The sequence below is a fragment of the Barbus barbus genome, assembly GCF_936440315.1.
Source record: "Barbus barbus genome assembly, chromosome: 13".
NCBI classification, from domain to species: Eukaryota; Metazoa; Chordata; class Actinopteri; order Cypriniformes; family Cyprinidae; genus Barbus; species Barbus barbus.
Window position 1 is genome coordinate 27,299,289 of NC_136741.1, and position 13,671 is coordinate 27,312,959.

At 35.3% G+C, this 13,671-nt stretch overlaps 1 protein-coding gene across 2 annotated transcripts in view; it reads right to left on the reverse strand.

Annotated features, from left to right (window-relative positions):
* Positions 1-9,868, reverse strand: part of LOC306879402 (tetraspanin-2-like) — a 24,286-nt gene extending 14,418 nt beyond the window's left edge. For both annotated transcript variants that reach the window (XR_013785008.1, XM_079432328.1), the window contains exons 1-2: positions 9,621-9,868; positions 2,728-2,830 (exon numbers count right to left, since the gene is read on the reverse strand). Coding sequence is in view for 1 of the 2 variants with exons in the window: in XM_079432328.1 (XP_079288454.1) it covers positions 2,728-2,830; positions 9,621-9,689 (172 nt within the window). In the remaining variant the exon portion in view is untranslated. The remainder of the gene's footprint in view (positions 1-2,727; positions 2,831-9,620) is intronic.
* Between the last annotated feature and the right edge of the window lie 3,803 nt (positions 9,869-13,671).

The following is a 13,671-nucleotide window of genomic DNA, read 5'->3' on the forward strand; positions in this document are numbered from 1 at the left end:
AAATTTCTGCTTAAGATTATATCAGTGCTGATAAACCTAACTGCTCAGTAGATTTTTTTAATAGTAATAAAAATCATTTAGTTCAGTTAGAGAACAGACACTACAATTAAAACTGAACGTGGCTGCTCAATGCAGCACACAGTCGTGCATCACAGATCAGATTTCATTGAACACGTGAGTCGAGCTGACTGACAAGAGTGAGGTGAAAAAGACAAGACGATGGTAGAAGAGTTTCAAAACGAAATGTAAAAGCGCCTGTTTTAAAAATATTTAGGATTTTGAAAAGCTTGTTGACCTGTCATTTATCTAAGGTGATATTGGAAGGTTTTTTTTAACATTCGTTTCTCATTTATTTGGTTCCACAGTATTTGCAGATTTTTATTTTATTTAAAGTGTGATTTTTTCCCCATTATTTAACATCAAGGTGTATGCAGTCTGTGCCTCCAAACTTTCTTAATCGTTTGGCTAACGTTCTACGTTTTGTAATTATTTGTTACTCAGTCTTTACTGATTTTCAGTTTTGTATACCTATTTCGAATTTGTAAGTTATTTGTTATTTTATATTAGGCATATAGCATGGTGTATATTTATTTGTTTGGTTAATAAAAGTTGAATGTTGTATTTTGTTGTTGCTTGATTTAAATTCAAGCAATTGATGGCGAATTGCCATCTAATTTAAAAGTGAAAGTAAAATGCGCACGGTGCTTTTACAAGCTATTTAAGCAAAGGAAAGTGTGGGAACGAGTGAAAACTCAAGCGACCTAAAAACAAACAGCTTGAAGCTAATTTGAAAGTGAAAGTAAAACGTGCACGGAGCTTTTACAAGCTAGGCTATTTAAAACCGAAGCGAGGAAAAGAGGGAAAACTCAAACGACCCCCCCACCACGGTGATACTGGTATTACTGGTGTTGTCACACATTGATTAACCTTTGGGAAAATTTCCTCACCGTCACAACCCTACTGGGTATCTTACAGCAAAAAATTCTTTTCTTACTTAGATTTTTTTGTCTTGTTTCCATACAAAATTCTGCCATACCTTATCGGCAGATTATTTTGCTTGTTTCGAGCATAAACTCACTTAATTTTAACTTGTTTTTTTTCTGAAAACAAGACAATAATTTTTACTAGTTTAGAAAATCCGTCTTGATTTCAGAATTTTTAGATATTTTGGCTGGAAACAAGACAAAAAATCTATGCAAGAAAAGCATTTTTTGCAGTATATGATGTCAAGACTTCCGTATTGCAATTTGTTTGCAACTTGCAAAGTAGTAGTTTGTCCATTACATTTACATTTATTCATTTAGCTGACACTTTTATCCAAAGCGACTTACAATTGCTATATATATGTCAGAGGTTGCACGCCTCTGGAGCAACTAGGGGTTAAGTGTCTTGCTCAGGGACACATTGGTGTCTCACAGTGGATTCGAACCCGGGTCTCTCACACCAAAGGCATGTGTCTTATCCACTGCGCCATCACCACCCCTAATTATGAGCGCTTAAATGCAGCTCAGGACCACGGTCTAGTCACCAGAGGCCAATATACATCATCTCATTGCTACCACGAGCAGAAAAAACATCAGGATGCCGGATTATAAATGAGCAAATAACCATCCTTAAACACCATTCTACAACTAGTGACCCCTAACCTTTTGAAGTAAACAAATTACTGCTTCAGTCCTCTACAAGACATGGAGGTACATGGAGAGACAACCAACGGTACTTCACCAACTGCCTGCTCTGGGGACTAAACCAGAGCTAAAGGGGAAATAACGTTTTTATAATTCACTGACACCAGTGAAACAGCCTCTCCTATGAGAAATCAGCTTTAGCCATTAGCAAGAACTATCAGCGTCTCTGCTCATTCATCACACCTAAAACCAATATCAGATACGCCATTACAGAGGCCATTAGGGTACCATGACGCAGATGGGAAATTTCAGCCTGAAATTGCCGTTGAAGCCCTATGCTTTGTTAATAGTGTGCTGGTGTTGTGCTTGTATGAATGAAACTGCAATGTATGGGTTTCTTATGACGGTTTCTGTGCTTTGTGATTGATAATATAGATAAAGTACAATGGTAGAACTAATAAATGCCACATGATCATAAAACACATATCCCATTATGTAGTGCATAATGGCAAATTTAGCATGTTCAAGCACAAAAAAAAGGGAAGTATTTAATGATTATTCAGCGTCTGTCTAATAGAATGCACAAAAAATAATAAATAAATAAATAAAAATCTATCCATCCAGAAGGCAGAGTACAAAGTTTACAAAGTATTTTGTTCTGTTTTTCAGTCGTTATTAACTAAAACTATGTAAAATCATTTTTGGTAACTGAAAAAATAAAATAAAATAAAATATGAATATTACATGAAACAGTTAAACTTACAATGATAATTAAAAATGTTGTCTTAGCATCGAAGTGTAAGGTTAAATAAGCATAAGGATATTAAATAAGTATTGGTATAAACTGTTTTAAATAATCTCATTCCTTAATGATGAAGAAAAAGAAAGGAAACTTTGGTTGGTCATTTTATATGTTGGTCACATGTTTTTTTTTTTTGTTTCTCTCATTCACAGATTTCCACATGGCCCGTTTCCTCTCCTAATAACTCCTGAAAGTCTGCATTCCTGAGACTATAATATGTGTATACAGGTTTATGAAACCTACAAAAACTGTTATGCAAACATGTGATGTGGGCTTTAACGTTCTTTTCCAACTCACCAATGAAGAAGTGCTCAGGGGCATCATTTTCAGCTAAGAGATTGTCCGTGTCTGGGTCAAACCTCAACCATAATCCCACAGCCAACACCAGTGAGCCCGACAGCTGCAAACAAGAGTGAAACACATCAGAAACATGTACAGAAAAATCACCACTTCATTAGATCAGCGTTAACAAGTGGAAAAAACTGTTTGTGTGACATTTGCTGGTTTACTCATTGGTTTCACATTCTGCACAGGTCTATTTAGGTACAAACACACGAATGCTGGGTTTGACTTTGAGAACAGGATACTTCGTATTTTGCCCATCACCATAACATGAGGGATAATAACCTTGACTAAAATAGAGCATTGATTGAAATTCTGTAAGATGAAGTGCTTTGTGATACTGGAAACAACTATTTGTCCATTTGAAAGAACACCAGAAAGTCCTTATGCCATCTAGTTATAAAATGAATCATACTAGATATTTACATTCACAAATATTTATCCTTTCGAGTGAGTCTACAGTAGGGCTGCACAATTAACCTTTATCGCATCGATATTGAGGTTTTAACTCCCGCAATAACCTAACCTCAGGAGTCTGAGGTTTTTTCCCCCGCCTCTGACATTTGAGTGACAAACCTATTAGCCAATCAAAATGGTCGAATCTCGCGTTCCTGGCTTGCTGGCCAATTAGAAATGGCAATGGAAACAAGGTTGTATGCAGTGCACCGGCTTTCTGTCAGCAGCAAAGCAGCTAACACACAACGTGTACCTCGAATTGTGCCAATAGAAAAAGCTTGTAACTGCGCAGTAAATGGCCGAAGGCACTTCTTCGGTGACGGGAGAGGAAGCGGGGGAGCACTTGGTTAACAAGAAGGGTGGTACTTCAGCTGTTTGGACTTATTTTGGATTCGCGAAGAACGACGTGGAGCAAAAGAGTGCTAAATGTAAAATATGTCGACGTGCCGTGGCCAGATCCAGAGGAAACACTACCAATCTATACCAGCATCTTAAAAATCACCACCGACAGCAATATGATGCATGCACATCAAAATGCACGCAAAAATCGAAAATCGCATCGCAATCGCAATATTTGTCAGAAAAACCGCAATTAGGTTTTTTCTCAAAATCGTGCAGCCCTAGTCTACAGTTCATGTTTGCTCCGTTAAATCAGTCTCAATCTGCAATAAATAATGTCATAATTATGATACAAACTTGAAATTATGACGACAAACAAAATTATGATACAAAAAGTCATAATGACATTAAAAATCATTTTATTTGACATTGTATGTCATAATTGCATTTCTCTCATAATTTGAACTTTTGCTGTCAAAATTATGAGACAAAAAGTTCAAATTAAATTAAAAATTAAAAGTCAAAATCATTATAAAAATATAAAAACAGAGTCTAGATTTTATGCCATAATTTTGTCTTTTAATGTCATAACTGACTTGTATCTCATAATTTCGTTTTGTTTTGTGAAATGACATTTTTAAGCTTTAATATGTAAAAATACTAATAAAATCATAATTATGATATAAGGTAGCAATTATGACTAAAATGTAAAATTATGCGATAAAAGACTACACTTTGTTATAATTAATCTCTCAATTTTGACATTAAAAAATTAAAATGAAAAAAATTACCTTTAATGTCATAACTGACTTTTTATGACATCATTCTGCATTTTAGAATTTTGTCTTTTTATGTCAATTATTTTATGTCATATGACTTTTTATGTTTTATCTCATAATGACTTCTCAATTTCATCTTTTTATTTCATAATTACGATTTTACAAAGCATAATTTTGTTCTAATTTGGTGGAAATGAGATTCCATGGACCAGGTGATTATTGTAAAGGCAATTCAGAAAAGTTTTTTGAGAAAAGTTTTGAGTTTTTATTTTAGTGTAATTTGAGCATCTAAATAGTTTTAGGGCCACTGTAGGTCTACTATGGTGCCCATCTCTACGATCAACAGGCAGGCTGTGCCAGTCTGACAGGCTTGCCCTGCTAGCATCCACATCCCCCGGTGCCATCCCCTGCCCCCTCATGCCCACCCGACGCAACACCAGGACATAAAACTGCACAGGACAACGACCCACTTCTTTTTTTGCCTGCCCTCTCAAAGACAAAGGCCTTGCTGTCCAGCGCAGTGAGACCACTCTACAGATAACCAATGACTGACGCCACTGTCCTACATTACATCTTACACTAACCGTTTAAGCCAATCTAATGTGACCATTAGCGCAGTAACAAAATCACAATGTGATGAGGAGTAGGAGGAGTTACATGTGCTCTTTGAACGGTTCCTATGACTTTTGTGCGGATTCAAACAACCAAGACTAAAGACTGAAGAAAGATTTAAAATAACTTCTTTCATATCAGCTTCAAATGGAAAATAAAACGCAGGAATTTATGTTTTATCTGATGCAGTGTTGTTGTAAGCTAAAAAAGAAATGAAGCTATGATAAACACTTAATTAATTAGAAACTAAAATTAAAGAAAAATTAAAGAAAGAGAAGAAATTAAAGAAATGCTGCCTGCGCAACTAACTGAAATAAAATAAGTTGAAGTTGAAGTACTAAAATGACTGAAATTAAAAATTAAACAAAATAAAATTGAAATAGAAATATAAAAAACAAGAAAAAAACAAGAAAAATGGCAAAAGCACGACAGAATTACTACAAGTTTAAAAAACTGAAACTGAAACAAAAAAAACAAAAAACAATTCAAATATTAATAAATACTACAACAGTGCATAAATACAAGGGATGCACCGTTCAGGGCCCGATACTGAGCTCCTGTACTCGTACTCATTAAAATGCCCTGATACCACACAGCATGTGATAAGTGCCATATTCAGACAAAGAAAGTCCAACAACAGAACATCAAACAGCAGAATGGAGTTAGATTAAGGATGTCTACGAAGTATATGCATGCAACGAATATAATGTTAAACATTCAGTATTAACAGCTGTATAGCTGATGTGTGCGAGCTAATAAGCAAAGCACGCTGATTGATTTGAGCGCGCGGCGGCGCAGATGCATGAGATTCTCGAGTGACTATCCCTTTCTCACAGACATCACTGGATAGTTTGTAGCTCGGTCAAAAACAAGTAAAACAATGCACAAGTTCCCAGTAGGAAAGGAGAGAGAGAGAGCGCACGCTTCTGTTGTGTGATCTTTATTGATGTTCGCTCGCTTAGCATGCATCATTTGGATTAAGACTAAATCGTAAATATAAGACCTTTTATAGGGGCCTTCACTATAAACATCATTTATTTTCAACCTTAAGCATACACGACTTTCTGGCGAAAGTGATACTAGCAGTCTGTTTGAAATGCGCGAGGCTATATTGTACTATATTCTATATTGTACTATTGTCCCTCTCATTCTGCACCAGTACAAATACGTGCACGCGCTGTGCATGTTTTGCTTGCTTTATGAGTGTTTCTGCATTATATGAGTGGCTTTGGAATATCAATCACAGCACGTTTCAGATGAAAAAAACCCCCCCGCTACTTCTATATATGAAAATATCACAGTTAGGAGATTTATAACGAGTGGTTCCCTGCATTATTACAGCAAAACGCGTGATTACAGTACTGAGCCTCTGCAATGGAGCAGCTCTAATGCTATTAAATTAAAGATGATGTACCATTGAGCAAAAAAAAAATGAACAGTGAAAGTAACAAAAACTTGTAAAATACATTTTAATGGGCATAATTAAGTGTGAAAATAACCGAAGGATATACACTCAAACCAAAAATTATTTATTGACCTGATATAATTTTTTATATTTTTTTACTTGTGAGTGCAGGACACTATTCTTCATACAGTGAAGTACTGTATGAAGTACTGTATACTTCATACCAGTAAAATTTGGGACCAAAAATTATTCAGACCGAGTCTGGGAAAAAAATTAAACTCAGGTTTGCATGAACCTGGTTGACAGCGTGCCCAGGAGACTACAGGCTGTCGTTAAGGCAAAGGGTTGGCCGACAAAGTATTGATAGTTGTGTAAATATTGTCATACTAACAGCTGTCTGAATAATTTTTGGTAGATTGTATCCATTACATACCTTTCTATCAAAGTTTTCTGACATTATCAAGCTGAATTTATTCTGACACAGTTTAACTCTGTCATATTTTATTACCATTTTCTAAACTATAGCGAATAAACTGTGAGAATATATATATATATATATATATATATATAGAATATAATGTGAGAAATGTTGAAGGTGTCTGAATAAATTGTGGTTTGACTGTATCTATTTGATAAATTAAGTTAACCAACTAACATTATACACAATCTTTTGGTTTCATTTAAAAAATGTACAAATGCAATGAAAATACTGGCATCGGCAAGTACCAAAAATAAAAGTATCGGTATCGGGCGAGAACTGGAAAAAGTGGTATCCCTAATAAATACTAAAATAACACTGATCCAATCTAATTAAAAGATCTGCTGGCTTTTGCATTAAAAGAGTAAACATTTAGACAACATTATAATTTTGTACAATTTTATCATCAATTATATACATGACAATTTATCCATCAATAATAATGCATATGTATCCAAATAATGCATTCCTGTAGCTCAAAGAGGGCACTAGCAACACAAATGTACTATTTCTTTACCATAAAACACAAAAGCATATTGTGTGTTACATTTTTTTCATGCAACAAAACAGAATGGTGATTTATACTGCCACGCCACAAAAAGGATAAAAAGCTATAAAAACTATAAAAACAGTCGTCATTTTAAGTATTGTTCACTAATAGATTTACGTGTACATAACGTGAGGCATCACAACTGGTCACGTGATGAAAACCAGTGATTTTACTTCAGTGACGTGATGCTTTGAGTCTGTTTTTCACACAAAGCTATCATTAAGTGCTAATCATAGTGATTAATATGGGGTCAAAATAACAAATGGATGAGTTTTGTTTCTGGATGAACTATCTCTTTAAGAAGGATCAGCATAGCAGGGAAAAACCAGGTTCCCTTTCATTTAGACAGCGATGGATTTATGTGTGTATAGCACTAGGATTGTACTTATATAAAACAAATGATAAAAGTGAGCGTTAAAAGCAACCGAGACCATAAAATAATAAAAATACAACCTTAGTTCCATCTCATGGGACATGCTATAACATTATTATCAGAGTATATGAATAATCTCTCCGCTTTGCATGCATGTGACAAAAAAAGTGTTCGCCAATGTGGTCTTGTCTTTAAAGAAATGATAACGCTATTACAATGCACCCTTCTGAATTCACTGCGGTTCAGTGAATAAAGGAGTGCTGAATACAGCACAAAAGGGAGCTACTTTCAATAACTTTCCACAGTAACCCGATCCTTTACTGACTGAAGACTAGCTTTGAAGGTTTGCTCATTCAGCGTGTGCAGCTTGAATCTTAAAAACAGAGGAATTTCAAAGCCACTTATGTTGGAATATGTATGTTGTTTGCTTCTTACATACTCAAGCTATACAAATCCTGTTAGCAAATTATCACATTCATGTGGAAGTACAATTAACAAACTTACATTTCCACTTTGAAACACAATATGGATCTACACAGATTTTCTAAAACTTGCCCGAAGGAAATCACATCACAATCTCAAATGATTCCTGAATAAATAAGAGTATTTCTGTGTATCTGGCCATGCATGAGTTATGTCAAAGATGTCACAACAAACTGACAGTCTGCTAAATGTTTGTCACTCTCAGCTGGTGGGAAGTACTACAAAATGACACTAGGAGCCAAATAAATCACACTGGGAGACTATCCAACATCCAAGTCAATTAACAGACAGTTTTTCCTATGATACGGAATGGTTATAGTTAACTGTTGGAGGCTCAAGCATACAGGAGAGGCTGGGCCTTGTTTTATATGGTTTCAAACACCCAGCAACATTTGCATTTATGCATTTAGCAAACACTTTTATCTAAAGTGATTTACAGGGCATTCAAGAAACACATTTTATCAGTAACAGCTATCCCTGGGAATCGAACCCGTGACCTCGCTCTTGATTATGGCATGATGTTCTGTCGGAGCAACAGGAAGGCTACAAACTGTCCTAGATAAAACTGTCCTAAACTAGAACTATTTTGTAAATTATATGCTACAAATTAAAATGTCAATTATTGTGTAATAGCTTAGTGAACACCATAAAACCACACTAGTGTCCATTCAATCAAGAGTAAACTAATGAAGGTAGATTTTAGTTTTTAAATTATTTTTATATTAATTGAGATTTAACTTTGTTACTACTTGCATTTTAATGAAAAGCCAATAATGTATTTATGTGTGTGTGTATATATATGTGTGTGTTGTTGTTTTTGTTTTTAAACAAGGTGTTCTTTACCTATTTTAAACTTCCCATTGTGCCAGGCCACTGTCTCAAATCCACGCTAAAAATATTCACTCGAGAAACAAAAAGCGTGGCAACCAGCCCCATTCTCCCCTATAGTAAACAATGGAAAGTATACTAATAAAAATGTTAACTTTCTCGAAAACAAAGGTATATGGTGGCTATCTATCTAGTAGACTTTGAGCATTAGAGGCGCTTGATGCACGTACGATGCTCGAAGTGTCTGCACGTGCCTATGATGCTCAGACGCGCTAGGATTTGAGACACGACCGACATCTGTCACCTACTTGTACTTTACAAAATCATCTGCGTCCCAAATGTAGTGCTATTGTTGTTGCTAGAGTCCACAGAAAGCTGCACAATGCCACATCTTCGCGTTAAAACAGAAAGAGCATTATAAAGATGTTGAGCAACTCCAGGACAAACAGGTGACGGTATATGCATGAACATTTGCTTTCGTGCATTTCACTCTAAATCAAAGCATGCATGCGTGACATCATCCCTCAGACATCATCAGCACTTACCCAGAATATGAAGTTGAAGACGAACAGCAGGTATTTGACACATTTCATGCAGCCCTGGACTTTGCTCATCCTGCCTGCCGTTTCGTTCCGCGCGCTCGCCGTTTCGACCAAAATGTTTGCGCAGATGTTCAGGCCTGTCTCAGAGATGTAGGTCAGGAATATTATTCAAGCAGAATCCACTCACGGCCCGTCAACACCAGCGCCGCACTTCGCCTGTGTGTGTGTGTGTGTATGAGCGGAGCGCGCGCGCGGATCAGCACCGCCCATTGGTCCAGCAGGACATGGGGGGGCGTGGGCAATTTCCCGCGTTTTCTTTAGACCTCAATGACTGCATCTAGATAGATAGATAGATAGATAGATAGATAGATAGATAGATGGATGGATGGATTGATAGACGGACAGACGGACAGACGGACAGGCAGACAGACAGACAGACAGATAGACAGATAGACAGACAGATAGATAGATAGATAGATAGATAGATAGATAGATAGATAGATAGATAGATAGATAGATAGATAGATAGATAGATAGATAGATAGATAGATGGATGGATGGATTGATAGACGGACAGACGGACAGACGGACAGGCAGACAGACAGACAGACAGATAGACAGACAGATAGATAGATAGATAGATAGATAGATAGATAGATAGATAGATAGATAGATAGATAGATAGATAGATAGATAGATAGATAGATAGATAGATAGATAGATAGATAGATAGATAGATAGATAGATAGATAGATGGATGGATTGATAGACGGACAGACGGACAGGCAGACAGACAGACAGACAGACAGACAGACAGATAGACAGACAGATAGATAGATAGATAGATAGATAGATAGATAGATAGATAGATAGATAGATAGATAGATAGATAGATAGATAGATAGATAGTCCTGTTTTTAAAATCCTATTATATATTATAATTATAATATAAACTTTTTAATATTTTAACATGAAAACACATATAATAATAAGATTTAAAAATATGAAAAAGTTGATATTAAATTATGAAAAAGTTTGTATTAAATATAAAGGTTATATTAAATTAAAAAAGTAATTAAAAATTAAATTAAATTAAAAATTAATTAAAAAAGTTATATATATTTATATATAGTTTTATATATATATATATATATATATATATATATATATATATATTAAAAAGTTTTATGTTAGTAGTAAAAGTATTTATATAAGAACTTTAAAAAGGTTTTTTTTTTTTTTTTAGACACAAAATACATTGTTTTGCAGTTTTCAGAATTGCTTTCAGGCATTATGTTGAACCTGTGGTGTAATTTACAACGCCTTCATGATGTGGTCAGACATTCAGGGTATTCATTATTGAGTCTCTTTCATAAGGTTTGTCTCACTACCCAATACATCAGTCACAATCACTGTCATCTCATTGGTGAGAGGATGCATTGTCTAACGGTTTGAGGTCAAACTCAGGACACGCTGAGATAATCTTGAGATAATCTTTCTCACATTTTCAGGAGAGACTGTCATTTTACTATATTTATTCAAACCCATGAGTGTTTGTGTATTTTTGCATGTAAACCCAGCCTCTATATTATACATAATTTATATAGTTTGACTATATTTACTTTGGTAGTGGTCTTTGACCTTCCCTGTTTTTGTATAAACTTTAAAATGTTTTAATGCAATGATGTCAAAACACAAGTTGCACCAAACAAAGAAGAGATCAACCTATCTCTCAAAGCACAATGACCATCTAAGGTTTATAAAACATACATTTGAGTAACCCTACAGGCTTTGACCATCATCTGAGTTCAGGATTATACAGCCGGCAAAATCTGAATATGGTTTTTACATACATACAGTGTAGACTTATTTAGGATTTAGACACTGATATGACTCTAAAAAAGAAGAATAATAAATATTTTAAAATTACACATTGTAGTAAAGCTTTATACTTATTTGTTTATTATATTTCTTTATTTTATAATTGTTTTATTTTAATTAAGGGAATTATTGTGGTCATCTCTGTTTCATTTCAAAGTGGAAATGCTGCTATTTAAAAAAAATGTTATCTCAAGTTTAGTCAAGAAAATGCTTATATGAATCAAGTAAACCCTTGAATGAACGGCCTTCTATAAAGCTGCAATACAATCAGGACAAGTGATATTTAATATATTTAGTATATGAGCAATTAAACATGTTACTTTAATTAAAACAACATAGAATAAGTTTATAAGAGCAGTGCGCCCTCTAGTGATAAAATATGTATGCTACAAACACGTGTTCTTTCAATATTGTACAACAACGGACCAAATGGCAAGTAAAACTGAGTTACATGACATCTGGAATCTTATTTCTGCACACACACACACACACACAAAATAAAAAATAAATAAAAAACTCATTCATACTATTACAGAAGAGAATGGCAACATTAAATAGGCCTACTGCCCTCATCCATTGTAGATTTGTGAATGAACCACTAGAGGGCGACTGTTGTTTGTTTTTGAATTGGTCTATTTACTGTACACCTTATAGCTTTAGGTACCTTAATTCACTATTATCTCTCGATTAAGATTGAGACTTTTATGTGAATGTAATTAGGGAATCTTTAGCCTTTCTGAAGACGATAAATCCTACACTGTAGTACGCACACGCCTTGTTTGGGATCTCCACGGTGTGTCAGTACCATCCACAGTTCATTAATCTCGTTAATATTCTTTGTGAATTAAACAAAAGGGGCTCTTTTGGATTTGTCACAGCAGACTCTCCACAGGGAGCTGTCCTACAAACAATTAGAGACACGCTTGTTTGTTCCATTAACATGAGCGTGAGGAAAATTCTTGAGTACACAGAGCTGTTTGAAATTACCGTTGACCACACAACATCCTCTTCTAATGAGAGCAAATGGTTGTGTGAAAGTGACTTTGTTTGAAATTATGACCCTTTTATTTGACCCGCACTATATCGCTAAACAAACATGTGCTGATGAAGGACCTCATGGGTGATGTGACACATAAACCTAAAAATCTTGTTGATTATTCCACCCGAACTTTGCCGTCTGACCTTGCAGACCTGTGGCTTTCAGGCTTCCAGACATGACCTCATCATTTGGCCATGCACCTGACCTTTGGCATGTGGTCTCCCTCTGTTTACACAATCAAACCTGAGGTGGGTCTCACAGTGCGATCCATCGGTTTTTTTAAGACTTCCACATGCTGCCTAAACAAATGTATTCAAAGTCTGATTGGAGTGACACACCTGTTTGTGGTTGTTAGAATTGCTTTTTAACTATTTCCACTCTCAAGGCCAGTTCTCCTCTGGAAGGGGAACATCTAATGCATTCCAGCGTGGGTCCGTTTCCATGTGTGTGAGGCACATCTGTTGAAACGTGAGGTCGGTCCCACCAACAGTTTCTGTAAACTTTCCGGCTTACTGAAATTGTCTGACAAAATTTGCCCCAACCGTTTAGTTTCTCTGCCACATGGCTGGAGGTCGTGTCTGAGTCACGGCGCTTTTTTTATTTTTTTTATATCAAAACCAGGAAAAAAAACAACTAATTCCCGAAAGCTTAAACTGAGGCTGTTCTGTAAAGTTCAATGGCTTTTTTGGGCTTACAGCACAATGGAAAACATTTAAAGGAATATTCTTGATTTGGCTCTGTCAACAGTATGGCATGCTGTCAATGACCACAGAAAATAATCTGGACAATGTGAAATATTTATAGTAATGCAGTTACACTGGACGCCTAGTGGGACAGCATTTAAATGCAAAAAAATAAAGGTCACTTCTGTTATAAGTTTATTTGACCTGTAAAATTGATCTATTTTTCTAGGTCAACAAACTACTGTAACTAAAAAATGAAAAAATAATTTTTGGGTGAACTAGCCTTTTAAGTATTTATTTATATTACTGCATGCTTGTCTAAGTGCACTATGGAAGAAAAAAAAAACTTTTTCATATTTAGTTTTCATGTCAAATTATTTTCTGTGGTAATCAACAGAACAAATGCTGTCGAAAGAGCTTAGGTCAACATAAAACATGTTTGTTTTACCAT